General features: G+C 49.1%; 1 protein-coding gene across 4 annotated transcripts; it reads left to right on the top strand.

Moving 5' to 3' along the window:
• Window positions 1-78: 78 nt before the first annotated feature.
• Window positions 79-22,847, top strand: CCDC40 (coiled-coil domain 40 molecular ruler complex subunit). Of its 4 annotated transcripts, XM_090059592.1 has the most exons (22): window positions 160-357; window positions 1,684-2,673; window positions 3,408-3,480; window positions 4,622-4,747; window positions 6,366-6,587; window positions 7,055-7,226; window positions 7,629-7,822; window positions 8,594-8,677; window positions 8,764-8,983; window positions 9,211-9,368; window positions 10,258-10,380; window positions 13,451-13,572; window positions 14,503-14,746; window positions 14,876-15,058; window positions 16,695-16,940; window positions 17,592-17,805; window positions 18,381-18,550; window positions 18,960-19,051; window positions 19,804-19,924; window positions 20,507-20,695; window positions 21,451-21,609; window positions 22,522-22,847. In XM_090059592.1, the coding sequence occupies exons 2-22, from the start codon at window positions 2,375-2,377 to the stop codon at window positions 22,792-22,794; spliced, it is 3,684 nt and encodes a 1,227-aa protein (XP_089915718.1). In that variant the 5' UTR covers window positions 160-357; window positions 1,684-2,374; the 3' UTR covers window positions 22,795-22,847. The 4 variants fall into 4 exon arrangements, with proteins under 4 accessions (XP_089915720.1, XP_089915718.1, XP_089915719.1 ...); XM_090059594.1 differs by lacking the exon at window positions 1,684-2,673 and having other exon boundaries at window positions 79-357; XM_090059593.1 differs by lacking the exon at window positions 160-357 and having other exon boundaries at window positions 407-2,673.
• The last annotated feature ends 697 nt before the right edge of the window (window positions 22,848-23,544 follow it).

The following is a 23,544-nucleotide window of genomic DNA, read 5'->3' as shown; positions in this document are numbered from 1 at the left end:
TGTCGACGATGTGGTCGCCAAGAGGGGCCCCGCAGCTGCTCCGCAGGAGGACCGTCGCCGCCCTGCTGGCGGGGCAGCTCCTTGCCCTTCCCACCCCGGAGGGGTTTGCAGGGGTTGACAAGGGGGGGGTACTGGTGTGCAGGGCTGAGACCTCCCTGCAGCGGGATGCAGCTCGGTGGCTCCTCCGCTTCGCTACTTGTGGGTGCACCCAGGATAAATCTGTGTTGGTGACATGTGCGGCCCCCACGGAAGAGGCAATGCGAGGTGGGGGGCAAGCTGCCCTGACACCAGCGCCATCCCTCTTGCACGAAGGCCTCTGGGTTCGGCCCTTCCCGGGATGCTCCAAGAATCAAGCATGTGAGTCTGTTTGCTGGGGCGAACCCACCCTGCAGACCTGCCAGGCACCACCTTGCCTTTGCTTTCCGTGCCCCCGAGACCAGGCCGCAACAAAGACCCGCAGTGCCGTGTAGTCCCGCGCTCCATCATTCCCCTCGTTGCAGTGATGTTTCTTCCACGCCGCTCCAGCAAATCCCCCGCCCTTCAAGGCGGCCGCACCTAACAGCTGGAAGGCGTGGGCGCAATTGCTGGATTTAAACAATAGCACATTCACTCCTTCCTTGTGTCTACACAGTCTGATATCATCGACTGGCTACTGCCAGGTCCTGGTCTGGGAGAGCTAACGTGTGGCTTGGCTGAGCTAATCCTTGACTGTGTCCCCCAGTTCTCTGAGCTTTAAATTTGCAATAACTAACTTGGCCTTCATGACGTTTTGAGGCAGTGAATTTAATGGACAGTGGGTACATCTACACCAGACACTAAATGCACAGCAGACTAATTGTACTGCATGTTAGTGTGTCCCAGCAGAAGCCGAGCCGTAGATTAGTTTACTGCACATTAGTGTCATGTAAAAAGCGTGCGCTGGCACTTACTGCTCAGTACCGTGACTGTGCATAGTGGCAATACTTATTATTACAGGTAGTAAACTTAATGCGCAGTAACTATGATGCATGTGTAAATGCGCCCCTCTGGCTTCTAAGTTTCTGGCAAATTGAATGTTGCTTTGGGATATTCAGAGATCATAGGGATAGGAGAGATTTATGCCTCCTCCGCACAGGAAAGTTGTATCAAATTAACAATACTAATCACTGGTGTTTCATCATTGTGCATATGCTCTTGTTTGGCTCTCCGATTGCCTTGTATCACTTAGGTGAACTCAGTGAGAAATCGTGACTAACAGGTTCCCACAGAGCTGCCCTGATATGAATCAAGTTCAGGACATCCTTAGTTAAATCCAGGCAGCGTGCTGGGGCAAACAAGGTCTGGGCACGCAGCTTTTCCCCATATACTTGTTGGCAGTAAATCACTTCTCAGCTGTTTAATGGGAAAAGCAGATCCCCAAGCAACACAATCATGTTCTGTAAAGTTTGATGAACTCAGCCCTGGGGCGAGGAAGGAGAACCTGGCAGTGACTGGAGATGGCATTTGCACCCATCCCCATGCTCCGGGCGCTGTACATCTGTGCCCTCCTCACTGGTCCAACCCCTGCCCAGGCGTCTTCAGGGATTTTTCTCCCCATGAACAAACAATTCTGGCCTTGTCATTTCATTTGGGTTTTTAAAACTTTTTCTTGGATTTTTTGGTGAAATTTCCTGCGATTCTTTTAAAAACATTTTTGTCTTACAGTTGTCTTGATTGCAACTACAGGCGGGGAGCTCCTTTCAGCCACAACCAGGTCCTCTTCTGGGTGGGTGGGTGCAACTGCAGAAGACCCCGGCAGAGGCAGGGGCAGAGGCCCTGCCAGCCCCATGCCCTGGGCATGGCTTTCAAAACTTGCTCCCCTTGCGGCTCCATGGGCGGCAGCTTGGCACTGTCCCCCGCCTGGCCCAGCAGAGAGATGCAGCCGCTGGGGAAGCTTGGAAGTGCTCGGAGCTGTTCCTGGCACGGTTTTGCACCATTTATTTGCACCAAGTTTTGCACAGAAGCTTATTTGCAAGGACTTGCACCAACATCTGCCTGAACACTTATTTGCACCAGCATATGCATGGATTTGCACCATCTGCATGAATATTTGCACCAACATTTGTGCAGATTTACACCAACAATTGGACAAATATTGATCTGCACTGTTTGCATGTGTTTGCACCAACATCTGCATGAATATTTATTTGCACCAACATGTATGTGGACTTGCACCAACATCTGCACAAAGATTTACTTGCACCAACGTTTGCATGAGTATATGTTTGCACCAACACATGCATGGATTTGCATCAGTTGCAGGAATATTTATTTGCACTAACAGCTGCACATTTACCTGCACGATTTGCATGAATATCTATTTGCACCAATACTTACATGGATTTGCACCACTTGCATGTATACTTATTTGCACCAACATCTGCACGAATACATATACACCAACACTTGCACCATTTTGCACAAATATTTCCTTACAGTTACATTTGCACGGGTTTTTATCAACATTTGTATAAATTTGCACGACCGGGGCTCGGGGCTGAGAAGAGCGACCCCCCCCCCCCCCGGGCGGCGGAGGCGTGGTTCCGTCCACCCCCCCGCCCTGCCCAGTGGTAGGTGCCCGCGGCCACGTGGCGGCCGGATGTTGACGGCGTCGCCTGGCAACGGGAAGATGGAGCCGGCGGGGCGGGGCCAAGCGTGAGTGGGTGGTCGGGGCCCAGCGGCCTCCCCCGGACCCCCCCGTCATCCTCCCCAGACCCTCTCCACAACCCCTCATCCTCCCCCCACCCCCACCATCCTCCTCCAGGTCCCCTTCATCCCCCCTCATCCTCCCCCAGACCCTCTCTATACCCCGTCATCCTCCCACCACACCTCCCTCCTTGATCATCTTCCCCCACACTCCCCAGCCCCCCATCATCCTCCCCCAGGCCCCCCTTCCCCCCACCATGTTCCAAACCCCCTTCCTCCTCCCCCAAACCCCACCACCCTCCCCCAGACCCCCCATCATCCTCCCCTAGACCCCCCAAACCCTTCATCCACTTCCAGGGCCCCCCCATACTCCCCTCATCCTTGCCATGCATCTCCCCACCACTCCCCTCCCCTCCCCCCATCCTTTCCGGATTCCCCGCCAGCCCCGTCCTCCCTCCCAGCCCCCTTGGGTCCCCTCAGGCCCCTCCAGAGCAGCCCCTTGCCCCTGTGCCCCCCTCCAGTGCCCCAGCCTCCTATCTGCCTCCTACCCCTGTCTTGGCACTGAGAGAGGCTGCCAAGTCCCAGCCCAGCCTGTCTGCACTGCTGCAGAGCGGAGCCGCCCGGCAGGTGCATGGGGTCCTCTGCAAGCAGCACCCGTCATTGCCCTCCTTCCCAGCCCTTGGGTCTTCTTGTCATTGCCGTTCTTGTCATTGCTGTTTGTCCCTGTGTTTTTCTTCATTCAGACCTGAGTCAGAGCCTGGATCCATTCCAGAGGAGGGGGAAGAGGAGCAGCAGAGACATCCTGAAGGCAATGGGGTAAAGCTGCAAAGACGAAGGGCTCCCTGCCTGCTGGGCAGCAAAATCTCCAGGGGCTGGTGCCTCTGTGGGCTTCCAGCAGCTGAGGATGGTTCATTAGGACAAAATTAAGAGGAGGAAATCCCTCTGGGGTTTCCTAAGAGCATCACTGGAGACCAGGGTGTCTTTGTCCTGAAGCGACCAGGTTCAAAGTATGTTTCAGGTGTGTTGGTCGCAGCCGTGTTGGTCTAAGGACACAGGCAGGCAAGGTTCTTTGGATGAACCCGATATCTTTTATTAAACCAACTGAAATTGAATTGATTTAACAAAAGATATCAGATTTACCCAAAGAACCATGTCTGCCTTGTTTAAAGTACTCACTTCCATTGGGCTGCTTTGCACCCGCTGCTTTCCCATGCAGCAGCAAGGAGTGTTGTAGCTGGGATGGTCTGGGCAATGGCTGAGACGTGAGGCTTTTCCATGCTCTCTCTCATTAGATAAACTGTATAGTTGGCAGGGCTGTTAGGCAAGCTTTCTGGCATCAGGTACCCTTCTTCCTCCTATTAAGAAGGTACAAAACCTGTATGGAAACATGATACCTGCAAAGCCATAGAAACTTAAGATAAGCACATATTAAAATGGCCTCTACACTTTTAAAGACTTGTAAATACCAAAATGTCCTCCCTGTGCAAGAGTGTGGTGACTTATTGGTGTAATGGCCAGGAATAGTCCCTCTCCTAATGGAAATTCCACCATTTAATACAATATTTTTGTTGTAAAGGAGCCAATCAATATTATTGAGCAATACCAGGCAGAGAACAAGGCTTTGTGGATTCCTGGCCCGTAAGAGCTCTGCAAATAATTTTTGTACTGGTTTCTAAACCACTTCTGGGTTTGTGATTTTGTTTTTTGCCCCGCCTCTTAATCACAGGACAGCCTGGGCTGAATTTAGGGATTTTTTGCCACCCAACTAGCCATTGCTGCACTAGCAGATGCTGCAATATTACGAATATGTCCCTAACATTTGATATCCAGATACATATTCTGCATGTTATAAGTGCTAAGACAACATCACAGCTATAAATTGCTGTAGTAGCTGCATGAATGAGAAGCTTGGGCTGTGTCAGCCTGTTGTTACAGCGGCGTTTCCTGTGTGTGCTAGCTGGTGCAGGCACAGAGTAGCCCTGACGGAAAGGAAGAGACCGATGGCGTTCCAGCAGAGGAAACAGGAATTGCACTCACCCCAGCAGAGCAGGATGCTGTGGAGACCCCAGAGCCTCCTGCAGCGGTGAGTGCTTATGAAATTGCACAAGGAAGCACAGAGCAGTCACCCAGAGCTTGTGTTACCCATCCTTATCCTTGGGGAAGCAATGCCAGTGAAGCTAAACGAAGCTCCCTCCTGAAATCTTATCCTGCATGGAAAAGGGCAGATTAATTTGGCTGCATTTCACTTCTCAGGAGAGTCTTCTAATACTCATATCTGAGTCGTCTTTTGCACAGCACTTTTCATATGGACTTAATAGTGCTTGGAAAAGGGAAAAGAAATTACCATTATCCCATTTTAAAGAAGCACATGTTCCATCCTTGTCCTTTCCTTGGTGCCTCTTGGGCAGATGTTTGTGTTTGCTGGGTGGAGATTGCCAGTGGATTCAGATGTTGCCTTTTCATTTTCAAAATATTTGTCATAAATTAATATAAATCAGCACAGGGAGTCTGTTCTGCCATAAGGGTCCAGTCCTGTGAGCTGCTGAGCAGACACCGACATTTAAAAGTCAATTGATGTTGATGGCTTCAAGCATCACTCACTGTATTCCTGGCACTTCCAGGACTGGGTCCTAAGAGATTTGAAACAGTAGTGTAGAAGCCTGAGTGCTTCCAGTTATAATATGGTGCTTAAATATTGCACAGTCGTCAATCCATGTGCAGCACAGGAGGAAGTCTGAATACATCTGGACTGAGTTTGTTGGTTACTTAAAGACAGTATAACTCATAACATCACACGGTGCAAATAGCACTGCCAAAATATTAAAAACATTCTTTGGGGTTTGGGCTGAAAGATACTTTTATAGCCTTTTCTCAGGGCTGTTTCTTCTTCCCAAACACTCTGAAGAGCTGATTTTCAGAAATACTGAGTATCCACAGTGTCAGTAACTGAGAGCTGCAGGTACTAAACACTTCTGAAAATCAGAACATGTGAACACGCAGAGTCCATCTGCTTGTAAGAGAAATGTAATTGTGATTTTAAAATGCAGATTTAAATAACAGAAAATATGCCTAGCCAATGCTGTGGGAACTCTGCAATTAAGAATACAGTTCATTTCTTGTAGCAGTAAAATAATTGTTTGAAAGAGGAATTCAATTATCCAGCCACCTACAAGATGTACTTCCCCCTCCTCCATTGTTCTGGGAATCACAGCGCCAGCTCTCTCCAAAAAACATGCATTAAAGTGCTGTTCGTGGTGTCTTCAGAAGGGTCACCACAAGTGGAATACATGGGGAGCAAGCACAATGCAGTGATGTGGAGCAGTACCTAAGCTAGCTCTAAATGTGCTGTGTGGACAAAGCCCAGAGACTGGTAGTGGTTAAAAGAAACAGAGAGAATGAAAACAATGTGGCCTGGTCACCTTTAATGGGAATATTTCTTCAACAGAACCACACAGAGAATATCCATTTCTGAGTGATGAGCACATGAGATGAAATATTTGACAAGGAAGTTCTTTGCTGTTGTCAGCCTCACCAGAGCTGCTGCTGCTGTGCTGGATTGGATCCTGTTAGACTGATTTTCTGCACAGCAAAATTAAAATGCAATTGTAAAAGCAGTGTAGTCATAGCACTGAGCACAGAGTGCGGGCTGTGGTAACACCGTTCTCTGTTGTGCTCTGCTCTTGGGTTTCAATCTACGCCAGGTGATGCAGCCAGACACTGGGGATGATGAGGAAGGGTTAGAAGCTGTTCCTGCAGAGCATCCAGAAGAGAGATCCATCCCAATCAAGCAGGATGTCCCTGGGGTTGTGGAACAGGAGGTCTTTGGAGCGCCAGAGCAGGAACCAGAGCAGGCGGTCTTTGGAGAGCCGAGGCAGGGGGACCTTGGATTCTCCTTGGATTCTCCAAGATTCTCCTCTGAAGAGGTGAGTACTCCTGTATCTGAACACAACATGCTTACTCCAGGACTGTGACATTATGTGTTTCCACGTTGCAGAAGCAATTTTGCTAGGGGAAGCCCAAAATGTCCGTGAAAGAGTGAGGAGAGAATCCTGGTAAGCAAGAGCCCTGAAAAAAATGAGAGGGGATCACTATTATTGAATACTCCCTGTTATTTTTTAACAGTCATATTCGCTTGAGCATTTGATGTGGCTCTTATTACGTTGTTCTTTATCTCTCCACCATGGACGGTATAACCTCACTGGTGTAGCTGGGGGTACCACTTTAGAGCCTTTATTTTGCTTTCCAGTTTTCTCAGGAAACAACAGGATTGTTTTTATGGCTAGGTATTTTTCTACCTCATTCTTGTCTCAATGACACAACTCAGCAGGATTGCATGGTAAACTGTGTCAGACTGAGGCCTGGTTTTAAACGATGGCTTCTTTTATTGCAGGATAAATCCAGTGAGGATTTCCCAGACGAAGCGGGGGTGGAGAGTCTTCCTTTCAGCCAAAGCAATCTGGAGCAGCTGGTGATACACAGTGGGAGCCAGTCCCACACCTCTTCTTTAGCTAGTCCTCAGTGGTCTGCCTCATCTGTGGGGGTGGAGGTTCATGTCGAATCAGGTACCAGTCAGCGTCTTTCTAATATGCTGTCCTTGCAGCTGTGTCTCAAGTATATCTGGTTTTGCTCATCTCCCAACAAGTGTGAAACATCTCCCAACAAGTGTGAAACCAGTTGCAGCAAAATACTGTAACATCTCACTTCATTAACCTCTGCCTGATGCCACTAAGCTAGTCCTTGTGTCCTTTCTGTCATAATTTCCCCCTTCCTATTATGATTACTGTGTCTTTTTCTTTTTTATAATCTGTGTCCTATGTGTTGTTAACTTTGTGAGGCAATCTAAACACCAGAGAACACAGGCTTTGTTACACATGCACGTTCTCGGGACATCAGTGAATCTTAACGTACCTGACACACACTGCATTTTCTTTCTGTGACACCTGCCCTTTGTCCTTGGAGTGCAGTCCTTGACACAGGTGTAGCCATCCCCTCTGCCTACCCAGAAGCTGACTTCCAGCAGTTTCATCCACAAATTGGTGAGCGTGGGAGCAGGCAGGAGAAAAGGGAAGAAGAGGTACATGCTGCAGATGAGGAAGCTGGAACTGAGGGCAGCGAGGCAGTAGAAGAAACGCAACTGATTGTCTTGGACCCAGAACATGTAAGAAGTGTCCCTGGTCATTTGCATTGGAAGTTGCACAAAACTGAGAGGCAAACCAGGCTACGGTTTAGCTACACCTTGGGTAAATTTGTTAAATGTTGCTTTTACAAAAGTTTTAACTCCGCCAGAACACCTGTTCCTTCTGTGGTAGCTTGGGGCATGGACAAACAAACCCACTGCATAGCTTGAAAAGGGGAGGGGGATTTACAGCAGCTCAGCTGACACAGCAGCACTTGTTTTGTCTGCCTTGTACTATCCTGGGGTAAGCTAGGTCAGCTTGCTCCTGGGTGAAACAGGGTTAAGTTACCACAGGTTAGCTTCACTTGCTAAAGTTAGGAGCAGACAGACACAACAGTGACAAAAGGCTCATGGGTGGTAAATCTCCCAGCTTTCAAGTGGAATAATATTTCACATCCTCAGAGCTGCAGGTTAGAGCAGTAGGTTATGTACTGCACTCTAGTTCTCATGAAAACAAAGCACTTATGCTGGCTGGTGGAGAAATGCTGCGGGAGCTGTTGTCAAGGAGCTCTGCTGGGATCCCCCACCTCTGAGGTCCAAAGACTCTGGGCTTCTCTTAAACAGAAACTACTAGTGATGCCAAATGAGAGAGAAGTTTTATGATGGGAACAAATATCCACTAGGCTCACACTTGTACCCTAGCCTAAGTCAGAACCGTGGTCTCCATAGGTGCAATATAAGATACAGATTTCTTCATCACTTGTTCATGCATCTGCTTCACGGATGGCAACATCATCTTGCTTCCTTTTGTAGCCACTGATGAAAAGGTTCCAAGCTGCCCTCAAGAATTACCTCACCAAACAGATGGCAAAAGTGAACCTGGACCTTCGGGAGCTGGTACAGTATCTGTCAGTGCACCTCCTGTTGCATCTCTGCCCTTTCTGAGTTGGGGTGGCTTATCCCATTTCCTCTTGTACCTTCAGAAAGAGGCCACAAAGAAGGGCAAATTGCAGAGGGAGGAGCTGGGAGTGGTGCTTTACGGAGTCCAGCAACAGCTAGCCCGCCTGCAGATGGAGCTGGAGAAGAACCACAGCAGGCATTCGCAGATAGCCATGGTGCGGCGGCAGCTGGAGGATGAGCTGCAGGACCTCAGGACTATGTACAAGAAAGCGTGTCAGAACACCCAGGATGAGCGCAGGAGAGGTGATTAGGGTACTCCCGGGTGGTCTTTCCTCATTGCTGTGGTGTGGAAATGTCTTGGGAGTTAAGGGTGCTTATCAGGTCTTTTGGGTGGCTTCTCCCTGGTATCTTACTCCTCTGTCTGACTTTTATCATATGCACACACCTTTCTTTCCTTTCTCTTCAACTTGGACATGGGTGAGTGCTCCCGATATTGTCCTTGTAATTAACCTTCCCATCTGTCTCCCCAGTTTCTGCATTGCAGACAGAGGTGGAAAACCTGGCCCTGAACCTGTTCTACATGCAGAACATGGGCCAGGATGTGCGTGATGACATATCCGTGATGAAGCGGGCCGTGAAGAAGGCTGAAGTGGAGCAGATGCAAGCTGAGGTGGAGAAGAAAAAACAGGTATCAAGCAAGCACCAAGTGTTGCAAAGGCTATGAGTGATGCTGGCAGGGCTGAGAGTCACCAGGAAGCTGTCTTGTTGCAGGGGAGGCTAAGGCTAAGGGGACCTATTCAAGGTCATTTACTTTTTCCAAATCAATTAATTCAGAGCTCATTTTTTCCCCTAAAATTAAGAGGGGGAAAAAACCCCCACAAAAAACTGTGCGCCACCAAATAATCTAACCCTGCAGCCCAGCTTTTTGAGCAACCCTGTAACACTGAGTAAGGATCTACACATGCACTTGAACAAAAGAGGTTTAGGGAGATAACATCTAATTTTCAAACCATGGAGATGTTATTCTGAACCACAAGTGTAGCAAAGTGATTTTAAAATCAGAACTAGAGCTAGCAGTGTACTTTGCTTCAAGCTCCCTCTGCTGGCAAGCTTGCTGGTTTTTGTAGCAGGATAAATACTGTAGGATAGGATCTGAACAGTGGCAGGATAATGTGAATGCAAAGTAGCTGTTTAGAAGGTACTTTCATTTGCTGACTTAGTAATTTAAGGTGTTCAAATGCCATGGGCACAGGACAGTAACCCAGACAAGCAGAAGTTAGGTAAGAGTTTAGACAAGAAACTTTTCATTTACACTTGCATCTTACCAGCATTAATTAAATGACAATGAATCCTTAGCAGATTGGTACGAAGAAGAAAGGGGTCTTCACTGTTCAGTAGAGGTGGAGATGACAGCCTGCACCTGGCACTAAATGCACTAGAGGATGGTTCTGATTTGATACCTCCCCAGTCCAACTGAGCTATTTCGCTCGAAGCTGATTCCAAACCTCCTGACCATGTGGTCTGTGCTGGGTCTGCCTGCAGTATTTGAGCTGATCCGCTTTGCTCTCATTTTGTAGGACCTGCATGTGGACCACTTAACGAGGAAGGTCAGTGAGCTGCATGAGCAAATCGCTTTGTACAAAGCTCAGTGTATCGCCCAGGCTGAGGATACAAGACTGACACGACAAGCTGTGAGCGAGGTAGGAGGTGATAAGGTTTTTCATATGTGGTTAGTACTACTCCGAGCCCTTTGCACTGTGCTTAACTCCGTGCACACAGCCTGGGTTAGATCCCCATATCCCATTTACCTACATAAGAGTAAACGTTTTCCTTTAGTCTCAAAAACGATTACCTGGATTGGGCTACATCTATGGTTTTTTTCCTTGCAAAACCTCCTTTCTCACCTTACCCTCTTTATTTTTTGTCTTGGACACATGCACATACATCCTGTCTGCGGTTCTGTTTTGGAGCTAATCAGACTCACCTGGTATTGCTGACTCATTCTGGCAGTTGAAGAGCCTTGCCTTTCCATACCAGTTCTTAGTTCTTAAAAGCCTTTCCCCCACATTACATATCTTTTTCCTATATATCACCACAGCACTGTAGTCAAGTATTACTTAATAATAATGTTTGGCTTTAATGCAAAGCTTGATGCCAAGATGGTATCACTTCATAAATGATTTTTTTCCATGATTACCATCACGGTACTCTGCACAGATCCAGCCATGCTAGTATGATACACTTTACGCTGATACATGGATCAAAGAGAGCAGGAGGGCGCAAAAGCCCCCATGGCTCACCAAAAGCATCTGGGAATGTCTTCTAGCTAAAAGGGAGGCGCACATCCAATGGCAGGGAGGGGCCATCCCCAGGGAGGATTATACTGCGGTTGCTTGGGGATGCAGGGGGGCAGTCAGGAAGCCAAGGTGGAGCTGGGACTGGGACTAGCTTCCCGGATCAAGGACAACAAGAAGTCCTTTTTTAAATACATAGGGGGCAAAAAGGAGGTACCTGGTAACGTAGGGCCCCTGCAAGACACGCTAGGAAACTTGGTCGTCGCACCAGATGACAAAGCTAACCTATTTAACGACTTCTTTGCCTCCATTTTCCTGAGCAGGCCCCAGGGGAGGCGCACCTAGGCCAAGGGTCAGGGAGGATCTAGTCAGGGAATGTCTGGAGGGACTGGACATATTTAAATCAGCTGATCTAGACGATCTCCACCCTCAAGTGCTGAGGGAATTAGCTGAGGTCATTGCAGGACCCCTGGCATGGCTGTACAAGCACTCGTGGTGCTCTGGTGTGGTGCCAGAGGACTGGAAGAGGGCCAACATGGTTCCCATCTTCAGAAAAGGGAGGAAGGAGGACTCAGGAAACTATAGGCCAGTCAGTCTTACCTCGATCCTGGGTAAGCTTTTTGAGATGTCCATGAGGGGCCAGCGGGGGAGGTTCTGCTTAGGGGCAACCAACACGGGTTCATTAGGGGCAGGTCCTGTCAGACCAACCTGGTGGCCTTCTACGACCAGGTCACCAAATCCTTAGACACAGGGGTAGCAGTGGACATAGTCTTTCTGAACTCGCAGAAGACCTTCGACACTGTCTCTCATCCCGTTCTCATCAAAAAACTGGGGGACTGTGATGTCGACACCCACACAGTCAGATGGGTCACCAACTGGCTGGAGGGCCGCACCCAGAGAGTGGTGGTGGATGGATCATTTTCAGCCTAGAGGGATGTGGGCAATGGGGACCCCCAGGGCTCGGTCCTCGGGCCCGCACTCTTCAACATCTTCATCAGGGACTTGGACAAGGGGATAAAAAACACCCTGTTCAAATTTGCTGACGACACTAAGATGTGGGGGGATGTGGGCACACTAGAAGGGAGCAATAGGCTACAGTTGGACCTAGACAGGTTACAGGGGTGGGTGGATGAGAACAGGATGGGATTCAACACTGACAAGTGCAAGGTGCTGCACCTGAGGAGGAAGAACCAGCACCATACCTACAGGCTGGGGAACTCCCTTCTCGTCAGTGCAGAGGCAGAAAAGGATCTTGGAGTCATCATTGACACCAAGATGAACATGGGCCGGCAGTGTGAGGAGGCAGTCAGGAAGGCCAACTGTACTTTGTCGTGCATCCACAGATGCATCTCAAGCAGGTCCAGGGAGGTGATCCTCCCCCTCTATGCGGCACTGGTCAGGCCGCAGCTGGAGTACTGCGTCCAGTTCTGGGCGCCGCACTTCAGGAGGGATGTGGACAGCATGGAGAGGGTCCAGAGGAGGCCACTCGCATGATCAGGAGGCAGCAGGGCAGGCCCTATGAGGAGAGGCGTTGGGACCTGAACCTGTTCAGCCTTCACAAGAGAAGGCTGAGGGGGGATCTAGTGGCCTGTTACAAACTACTCAGGGGGGACCAGCAGGCACTGGGGGAGTCACTGTTCCCCCTAGCGTGACCAGGAATAACAGTCACAAGCTGGCAGAGGGGAGATTCAGACCAGATATCAGGAGGTGCGACTTCACTGTCAGGACAGCTAGGATCTGGAACCAACTTCCAAGAGAAGTGGTGCTGGCTCCTACCCTGGGGGTGTTTAAGAGGAGGCTAGACAATCACCTTGCTGGGGTCGTTTGACCCCAGTGCTCTTTCCTGCCATGGCAGGGGGTCGGACTCAATGATCTGCTTAGGTCCCTTCCAGCTCTATTAACTATGAAACTATATTTTCTGTTCTGGATTTTCCTGTGAAATCTGGAACTTAATATTTGAGCCAGTCAGAATTTTTTTGATGAAATATTTGTTGGACAGAGAAGGATGATTTGTGGAAACCAAAACTTTTTGCAGTTTGGGCAGAACTTTCTTCAGTCCACAGTGGAATTTCTAGTCAAAGGGGTAGGAGAAAAGAAAGAAAATACTATCCCAGCACTCCTAGAGCTGTTGGTTGGAGCACTTACTAGGAAGATGGGAGGCTTATGTTCAAATCTCTGTGCTCTCCCACATCCCAGATGAGTGCCCAGGGCCCTAATGTCCCCTTGTGTGAATCAGCCTCTCTTTTTCTGTCCTAGAGGCAAATTAAGCCAATGGATTTCAGTAAATTATCCCAGAAGTGCAAAGGTAAAAGGAGCCAAAGAAAAGAGCAGGGCCTTGGACAAGTGAATGAAAAGCATGAATAGTTTGAGCCATTTCTCCCCAGCTCTGCTGTGAAGAGAAGGCAGCACTGGGGTAGAATGCAAGTGTGATGCCCAGCCCACTATGGATTCACCAGCTCAGCTAGTCTGTTTGCAGGCTTGCATGGAGATACAAGCTATTAACTTGGAGAAGAAGCAACTGATGCAGCAATGGAACAGCAGTCTGACTGGGATGAAACGACGAGATGAGGCATACACTGCCATGCAGGAAGCACTGAGGTACCACCTCTGAGTACAGGCCAGGGCCACGAGCAGATGCAATTTGGTTGGGGGAGAGTCTGAGAGGAGAATATGGTCATTATTGGGCATGCAGAGCATTGCTAACCAAAGAGCAGACCTGCTGCTCTGACGAGCTGAGTGAGGCAAAGGATCATTATAACAAGGGGTATCCCATTTTGTTACTTTTCTTTCCCTTCACATTCACTCCTTAACTGAGCTGCTGTAATGGGTGATTCCCAACTCTAGAATGATCCATCCCTTTCCCTTCTCCTCCTGCAGCTTCCAGCTGTCAGAGGCTTAAGAAGTCCTAATGGGAGGTTGTACCTCTAGCTACTATGTTTAATACCCATAACACTACCTAGCATGGGTTTGGTGGGCAGAAAGGGAAGAAAAGACTCTAAAAAAGACCCTGCCTTTTTAAATACAAATGAACAGATGGGTTCTCAGTGAGCCCCTTCTCCTGCAGGTCCTACATGACACTGCCTTGTCTCTTTGGTCAGACTAGGCAGAGGCGGGTGGTTATATCATAATTCCTTCTGAGCTAATGGGAAGCTGATGGTAGAGTCAGGCAGGGAGGGCCTGCCATCTGTCTCCTAGGGCTGGCCTGAAGCTCTGTGTCCCCCTCTTCTTTGGGCTGATAAGGTCCTGAGGAAGTCACATCCTTCCACTCCAGTGCACTGGAGTGGCAGAACTGGCCCTCAAGGAGCTGTTAAAAATGATCAGAAAATGAGCTGAATGTTTTATTTGCCATAGAAGGACTTTAAGGAGCAGAAGTGGCCCAACACAATGGATGTGTAGGGTTTGGTCTTTACTTTCCTCTTCATTCATCCATTTGTGCAGCAGCTGGTTTGAAGGTGGGAGTTCAGAGATGCCCGTCTAGCACATACATTGATCCCTGTGGCACTTTCCTGTCTTCCCCTCACTGTGCAGGCAGTCTAGGCACCAGCTCACATCAATGGAGATGGAGATTGAAATCTACAAAAAGTCCATCACGAAGGAGGAAGAGAGGAACGAGTTGCTGGCTACCATCTTGAACCGCTCTGAAAATGACGCGAACATGAGCAGGAAGCTGATTGCCCAGTGCCTGGCCAAGCAGGATGCCTTGCAAGTGGAATTCAGCACCTACACCCGTGCCTTGCATGAGACAGAGCAAGCCCTGGGCAGGGCCAGCCTGGTGAGCTGTCCCCTGAGGGGAGGAGGAGTCTCCTTTAACCAGGCACTGACCTGTCCTGTGCCACCTGCTTCCCTCTTAAATCCCAGCAGCCAGCATGTTTTAATAGTTGTTTCTGTGGCTTCTCCCCAGGACCAAGCTACTCGCCTAAATGAACTGGGGATTGTGAAAAAAGAAATAGAGAAGGAGACTGAATGCAAACAGGAAGTGGAGAATGAGATCATGGCAAAGCTGCAGGATCAGTTGATGTCCAGCAAAGCAGCAAAGTATTTCTCGCAGTTGGCTGCAAAACTTCAGATGAGAAAGATGGATCTGGTAGGGCATCTCTTCCTGGGGGCCTTGCAGTGGGTGGACACACACGCACATGTGCACACACTCTCACATACACTCACATGCACACACACATGTTCTGTGTCTTGTTTCTGGTGTGCTGCAATTGCAGCCTAGCAGTTACTGCACACTGTTATGAATAGCCTGCCCTGCCAGAGACAAAGAATGGAGCATAGTTGACTGTATTCCAACATAGCAGTGATCCTAGAGCCACCTGCTGCCAGGAGGGTCAGTCAGCACGTTGTCCTTGATTATCTAGCATCCCAGCCAAGTTCCAGCTGGAACGGCCCAGATGCCCTCTTTGATTTCCCTTGCCATTTCAAGTCCCTGCAGGATTCTTCTCCATTTACAGGCACTGACACTAACAGTGCCATGTGCTGTTGAATTCCTAGGTTTCTCTTGAGAAGTAGCTGCATTGCAGCGGCATATGAAGTGATTCCCCTATGAACTGTGATCTGTGCCTGGAAAGTACTTTGGGACACTCCAAGGTGAAAGGTGCTCTCAAAATGCCAGGTGTCAGCGTGATGCCTAATCGCATTTCCAGCTTGTGAGAAAGTGTCAGGGTGCTTGGAACATTCCCACGGAGCATAAAAATAGAAGGGCCTGTACAGCTTCTCTGAATACCTCTCCAGGGGCTGATGTGCTTATTAGCTTTCCTCCACAACCTCCTCTCAAGGTTCACCTGCACGTTTTCCAAGGTGGTGTGTAGAATATAGTCAAAAGCATAACAGAAATATCACTGCCGTTGCTTCCTCCATGAAGAACAGGGCAGAGCCATCCATCCTGGGAAGGGAAGTGGTTCAGACTCTATGCTGCATGTGCCCACATGTCCCCTGTGTGTCTGAAGCACAAGCTGTATGGTGCCTTATGGAGATAGAGTGTAGTGCAGTGCTCCACATGAGCCAGTTGTCTGCTTCCCATGGACTTCTCCTACCAGCTGAGCTAGCTCATTTAGAGCTGATGTGGGGCTTTTGGGGCTCCACATTGCAGCACCATGTAGAACAGCCCCAGTCATCAAGTGCAACATCCTAAAGGTGGCCAAACCAGGGAGCAGGCACTTACGATGTGGCAGCTACTGCCTCCTCACAAGAGACAAGTTTGTTGGCATGAAATATGCCAAAAATCTGAGCTGTGCTGCATTTCTCTGTTAAAGATCAGGGCTACGCCATTTTCTGTAAATCAGATGCAGTCCTTGGACTACACACAAGCTGTCTGGACTCCCTAGTAAGAAAAAATATGTGCCTGAGACGTATACAGGTGGATCAGCTTCTGTATTAATTTGTATTAGCATCTAAGTCGTCTTGGCTGGAAAAATAACTCCAGACATGATAAGCATGATAAAACTTTGCCTTAGCAATTTTTTTGTCAGATCTCAGGATGGCTTATGCTCAGTAATGTTTTCCAGTAATCTTGTGAGGTGGCTGGATGTTATCCCCACTTTACAGATAGGGAAACACTGGCACTCATAGTCTACTTGGTGAAGCTGGAAATAGACCCACTCCTGTCCTTCTGGCACCAGCTCCCTGCCTGCAGCTGCCTTGTCACAGATCTGCTTGCAGCTCACCCAGGGGACTGACTGTTGAGTGACAATGCTTTGTTTTCTGCTTTTTGCCATTGTCAGGAGATGCATTTTTCCAAAGTTGACAATGACACTGCCCAGGTGACTCTGGATATAACCCACACCAACTGCCGGCTGAGCACGCTCCAGAAGACGCTCTCTGAGCTGGAGAAGGAAACAAAAACGATCAACGACTTGGTCAGCCACAGTGAGATTGAGATCGCCAAGCGCAACCAGCTGATCGAGCGCAAGCAGGGCATTATCAACCTGTACAACAAGAAAATGGAGACCATGATTTCCCAGCTGGGGGTATGTCTCTTGTGCCCAGCTCCCAAACTTGGTTTCATGTCCCAGGGGTTTACCAATGAGGCTGACAAAAGTTACTTCACAAGTGTGATCAATATACATAGGTTTCTGGAGTACATTTTACTTAAATTATGCTATATTCTCATTAAAAAACAGCCCTTCACATTATCCGTAACGCAAACATTGGCACGGTTAATGCTGGTGGGCTGCCAGACTTCAAAACCACTGTCAGTGGGGAATTGCCTTCAAATGTGGTGTTTCCCATGCAGTCTCGGCACTGATTGGTGCCCAGCCCAATGCAATTCCCAGCTTTCACTGCGGATCTGAAAGTAAACAGAATATTTGCTGATACAATCTGCACATTTCACAGAGCTTGGGGGAGAGAGAGCTAATGTCAAGGACAGGACAGTCCTACCCAGCAGTGCATCCCTCGAGAGGCTTCTCCCCTTCAAGGAAAATGTGTCTTAATAATAGAGACATGTGAAAAGTTACACATCTAGGAACAAGAAACGGAGGCCAGACCTACCTAATGGGGGCTGCATCCTGGAAAGCAGTGATATAAAAGGGGTTGGTTTAGTGCATCCACTGCTGAAATGCTCAGCATCTGCCCACTCCACTCTGCTTTGTAACTCAGTTGTACACCTTGCTTTGCAGGGGCAAGAACTGGGACCTTTGGAGATTGAAATCAACAGTCTGACCAAGCAGATAGATGAATACAACTCAGAGGTGATGACACTGCAGAAATACTGGCTCCAGCTGCAGAAGCAGCTGGTCAAGCTGACCCAGGAGCAGGAGGAACAGCTGGTTTCCCTGGATATGTTAAAGAAAGAGATCACCATCAGGCAGCAGAAGAAAGTGCGCATTGAGAGTAAGCATTCCCTTGATTCTCCTGGCACATTCATGCCATGAGTGGTGTATGCAGCCAGAGTACAGTCAATATCTTGTAATATACAGCCCCTCCCCAGAGGAAGTGTTTAGTGTCTGCAAGTGCAGGCATTGTGTGTTCACGTGAGCAATAATATGTGTGTACTCTGGAGCCACATGAGTAGTCTGCTTTCCCTAACCCTAACGAGCCAATCTTGCAGCCTTCACTAAAACAGGAGTGAGGGGCATGAGATCCTACCCCTGGTGACCATCTTGCTGTGGTATGTCTAAGAAAGGTTGTAATGTTTTCTCAGATAGCTGGTAAATGCCCAGCCCTGAGACTATAGCAGCCATTACTGGCCAGTTCCACTCTACTTTCAAAATAACCACCTTCAAAGCACTGGTTTGCTTTAGGCTTGGCAAGTTCCCTGGAGGCTTTTGGGCAGGCAGCTCTGATCCCAGCTTGGTCAGCTCAAATACCACCCTGCAGACCCCTGCTCTGTCTTCTCAGGGCCCCAGAGAACATTGTCTGCCTCCCATTTATTGAAGTCCTGTCTGTTCCTCCCCCTTCTCTGGCAGATGAAATCCAGCAGGAGAAGAATGAGCAGAAGGACATTGAGCGACATATGAGGAACATGTCCAACGACATGATAAAGCTCAACATGCTGATCAGTAAGAACAGCAACAGCTCACAGGAGCTGCAGCATGGCAACACCATCACGGAGAACGAATTTGTCCGCTCCCTCAAGGTAGGGAGGCTTTGCTCCTCTGCTCCAAGGCACAGCCTCACATGCAACAGCCGGCTGGACTCTCACAAGTCCCATGTTACCGGAGACACAGTGTCAGAGAAGATGAGGCCCCTTGATTGTTAACGACTGCCTCTGGTACAGAGTCTTGCATGTGGATGGAAAAGGGCGGCTGTGCTTAGAAAGCTGCCCCAGATTTTTTTCCTGTGCAGGGAGAATGACCTCCTTTACCAGAAAGAAGTAGCTGGTTGCATTAGTCTGAAGCCAGAAGGCAGGGGAGATATAGATAACTAAATAATATATTGCTCAGAGGGGTTAGGGAGGGCATACAGATTAGAGGTGAGGAATGAGCCTGCGAGGGGTGCTCAGTCTGATGAAGTCATGTCATGTTGGCTTCTGCTTCCTAATCTAGGCTGCTGAGAAGGAATCCATCGAGATGCAGGAGAAGCTGGACCGGTTGAGTGAGGAGAAGGAGAGACTGCTGAACAGCCTGGTGGAAGCAGAGTGAGTCCCCAGAGAGGCCCCGTTTTATGCCACAGTCTCTGCACTCCTGCATGCATCTGGGTTACCCTTCACTAAGGCAGCATCAGCTGTAAATGCTCCTCACATGGCTCTTCGTGCCCTCGGAAAGGTGTGGGGAGTGCAGTGACTTTTCAAAGCCGGTGGAATCTCAGATCATTTTCTTTTGTGGACCAGGTACAAGGATAATAGCCTCAGCTCACTGTTCTCTTTGCTGCTGCACCCGTAGCCACAGCTCTAACTTAGCATGAACTTGATTCTGTGAGTTGTTCTGGAGGGAATTTGGTCTCCCTATACTCACATGGGGCTTGTCTCTGTTCAGCAGAGGTTGCCAGCTTGAGGGGCTGGGGAAAGGGGAAACTCAGCTTAGAGCTGTGGGAGGTAAGCCCAGGCAGCTGCTGGTGGAAGGACAGCAGCAGGGCCAAGAGTTAAGTCCCTAAAACTGCCCAAATTGCACCAGTGGGGTTAGAAACCATGACTTTAACCCTCTGTGTTCTGCACTCTGCCCCTTTCTGTCATTGCAAGGCCTCTTTGAGAACTGCAGAGTATGCTGGCTGATTCTTATACTAGGCACCAGTGGCTGGTGGCACATCCCCTACATAGACTCTTAGGTTCCTGTAGAACTGTTATATTTTAGATTTGTTGTGAGCTTCTGCAGTGCACTAGCACGGCGTGTCAAGGAAAGGCACTGCCTGCTTTTTCACAAAAAGACTTCCCGTTCCCTTCTGTCCCTGAAGGCACCAGATCATGCTGTGGGAGAAGAAGATCCAGCTGGCAAAGGAGATGCGTGCTACGGTGGACTCGGAGACAGGGCAAGGCGAGATCCGAGCCATGAGAGCAGAAATACATAGGATGCAGGTAAGTTTGGCTGTTGGGGCATCGGGAGAATTGCACACAGGTTATCCAGCTTCCCAGGGGTCAGCCAGCAGATGGGAAATGACCTGGAGGTGTATTATCCTCATGCCTCCCAGCAGTGTCAGGAACAGAGGTCTTACTGTCCAGCAGCTGGGATGAGCTTAGGCTGCCACTACACAGGTGTTACTTGGAAAATGGAGTGTAGGAAAAATAAGACCTTGTCTAGGAAGAAAACTTGTCTATTGTGGGCTGAGCTGTCTCTCTGCTTTAGTCTGCTGATTCAGAGAAGCAATCCTTTCCTTCCTCTTTCAGGATACTTCTGGTCTCCCTTTACATTATGACATTTAAATGAGTTTATGGCATTGAAAACCTGTAGAATATAATTCTGGACAGGCCAGCAAGGGGCTAGCTACTGGTTTGACAGCCCCCCCGAATTCTGCTGTACAAGCCTGGCTCAGGATCTAGCATGAGGGTTTGACTCCCACCGATGTCTATAATGGGAATCTGTTGCATAAAAGATTTTGTAATAGGGTGCCACTTGTGACCACTGGGTATCTGCAGACTTCCTCTCCCACCCCCTGGCAGGTCCGCTATAGCCAGTTGACAAAGCAGCAGGAGAAGATGATTCGAGATATGGAGGCAGCCGTGTCCCGCAGAGAGACCATCACCACGCAGGGCGAGGGTCAGAGCAAAGTAGACAAGAAACAAATCACCAAGAGTGACTTCCACTACAAGAAACAGGAGCTGAGGAGGAAGATCAGTGAAACCCAGAAGGTGAGCAGGTGGAGGAAGGCAGTGAGAACTTATTTGACCTGCACTTGGCTTGCAGCTAGAAGGAGTTTGGGTGTTGCTTGGCATCAGCTATGTTGTGACCTACCATCAGACTATGGAAGGACAATGTTGTACTACATTTACTGGGCTGACTTTTCTCTCGAGCAGCAGGGAAAGCATTGTGGGCATCGGCAAATGGGGAGAGTCTGAGAGTAAGACTTATGTAGGTCTCCAAGATCCTCTGCTGTCCCTGGCACACTTCCAGTCATCCCCTGCTCTTGGCCACGATCATCCTTCGGGTCATGGACCAAACCAGCTGACCTGTCAGGAGGACTTGACAGGGTATTTGTGCGTGCCCCTCAGCACTGCTCTCTGTCCCTCAGTTATCCTTTCCTTGTTGAACTCCTAGGGCTGGGATTGCAGATGCTCATTGCCTTGGGCACTGTCTGTGCCATCTTCATCGTAAAGTAAAGAAAAGTACGGGAACCATGCCCCTAGCCACAGCGACATGCTGGGTAGGAGGAGATCAGGGAGATGGGACTGAACTGCTCTCTTTACTGGCACATTGTTAGAATGATCTAGTTTCCTCGCAGGCATCTGTCCACACAAATGCCTGTGCCTTCAGGGCCACACAGGGTGCTCGCAAAAGGACGTGCTGTCTTCAAATGCCCCCGAAGGACGGGGAACATCTTGGGCAATAGCGTAGCAATGCAGCTTGGCTAGGAAAGCAGCACCTCTGGTTTTTTCCCCTTTATTAGAGTGCTCAAGACTGCAACAAAACAATCCTGGAACTGGAGAACACCCAGGCATCTATCAGCACCGCCCTTCTGGAAAAGCAGCAGCAGATTTCCAGTTTGCAGGCTGAGTCCAGTGGTCTGGACTTGGACATAGAGCAGCTGCAGGACAAGAAACTCTGGGTAAGCTCATCTGTTTCGCTGCTACACACACAAACTACAAGAGTTCCTCTTTCCTCCTTCCATCAGTTCACACAGCCCCTGCCACGTCAGGCTGGTTATATCAGCATTGTCCAGCTCCCTTCTAGAGCTGCAAAGGAAACCTCAGCAGCTTGAAGCAGTTTCTCTTAGGCTGACTCTCATAGTAGTTTAACATGAAAACTAGATTTACATGAAACTAGATTAGGAGAAATTCAGCTCTGATTAACTTCAGTTTGCTTTGCAGACCCTTATCTAATATTTCACATTGATAAAATAGCAGCCAGTGTGTCTTTGTTTGTCGGACTCCTCCTTGTTTTCCCCATACTTGATGCCTGATGACCCTAGATACAGTCATAAAACTCAGTGGGAGTTCTGGACATGAAGGCATCTCTAGTGCTGATGTTCATGCCCTCCTCTTGTTATTTAGTGGAGAATTAAACTGGAGCATCAGGCTGACAGCAGACACGTGTGCACACACCCTTTCAAAGGTAGGAAGGAAACATTTTGTCCTGAGAACCAGCTGGCTAGAGCAAAAGATATCACAGCTTGTGTGAGAGCCAGTTCAAGCCAACTCTGACTTGACTTTCAGTGACGTTTCAAATGGGCAGAACTTTCTCTGGTCTTCCAGCTTTCCCTACTACGCCTGTGTCTGACTTTGGGGAGTCACTGAGCTCTGATCTTAATGCAGTGACCATTCACGTAGCACTGCAAATGGGGGGTGCCCGTTTCAGCTGTTAGGACGGGATTCTACGGCACTGCCCCTCTTAAGATGCATTCTGTTTCAAGATGTGATAAGCTCCGCTCCTCCCTTGTAGAAGTCCAGTCCTCCTTATCCTCCCACTCCTTGTATGCACAGACTGGTCTTACAGCAGCTTTCATTGTTGCTCCTCTAAGAACCTTTCAGAAATCGTGGCCTACCAGACCCGGCAGAAGCACCTGCAGGCAGCCAAGGAAGGAAAATACATCTCCCTGTGCCGGAGTGAGCATGCCCTGCAAAGTGAACAGAGGAAGCAGCAGAGCCGGCTGCATAGCATTAGTATCATCGTCCACCAGATCCAGCAGGAATACCCCCAGTGCCAGCGGGCACTGCGCCGGGTCAGCCAAGCCCTGGAGTCCAAGCTGGGCTCCCTGGAAGCGAAGCAGGCCGAAGGACAGAATCAGATCTGAACAGAGTGGTTTTTTTTTACCATGTTCACAAATAAATACAAAACAGCTCTTTAGCCCCTTGGTCCTCTCCCAGAGTGTGGAAGCTGGGGAGCAGAAAGAAAAGGGAGCGGCAGTGGGAAGCTGAACTGGGAGATGGTAGGTTGCTTTGGAGCTCTGACACACGAGTGGTGTGCACCCTGCTGGTCACTGGCTTTTTGATCAGCTCCAGAGCAGCAGGTCGGTTGGGCTCGATGGCTCATACAGTTGTGCACTGTACAAACACGGGAGTGACAAGTGCACGTTCAGATTCAGGGGGCTGAACTGGATGGTGTCCTTGTCTGTAGATAGTGAAGTGCATCCCAGAGCAACACGATGCTCAGATCACAGCCAGCGCTGCGCGGTTGAGGATAGGCTATGTCTGTTCCCAAGACCGGGAAGGGGAGCACGTAGAGAGCCCAGAGGGGGTTTGCAGGTGTGTGGGAGGGAGAACTGTCCTGACTTAGGAAGCAGTTGGCTTAGGAACCGCAACCATGCAAACAAAATGCAGTTTCTTTTTCATAGTTTTGAGGGTTAGAAGGGACCTGAACAGATCATCAAGTTCGACCTCGCTTTTTAATGGAGAGCCACTAATTTGGGGAGGTCGTGATGAAATGGAGTCTGGTCTAGGAGAGGGACTGCAGACAGGAAAGGCACATACACTGATTACACTGGACTGTGCCCAATTGCTCTTCATTCTGCAGCGCCTGACAGCAAAAAGAGGGAACTAATTCC

The sequence above is a fragment of the Crocodylus siamensis genome, chromosome 8, assembly GCF_052110815.1.
Source record: "Crocodylus siamensis isolate JL-2025a chromosome 8, ASM5211081v1, whole genome shotgun sequence".
Taxonomy (NCBI): domain Eukaryota; kingdom Metazoa; phylum Chordata; order Crocodylia; family Crocodylidae; genus Crocodylus; species Crocodylus siamensis.
This window is presented reverse-complemented; position numbering and strand designations above follow the sequence as displayed.

Bases quoted from the DNA above. Each gene is read 5' to 3' on its own strand.
- CCDC40 (XM_090059592.1), top strand. From the start codon at position 2,375: ATGTATACTTATTTGCACCAACATCTGCACGAATACATATACACCAAC. The intron at 8,984-9,210 runs GTGATTAGGGTA...CTGTCTCCCCAG, and splicing joins CCAGGATGAGCGCAGGAGAG to TTTCTGCATTGCAGACAGAG. The intron at 14,747-14,875 runs GTGAGCTGTCCC...GCTTCTCCCCAG, and splicing joins CCCTGGGCAGGGCCAGCCTG to GACCAAGCTACTCGCCTAAA.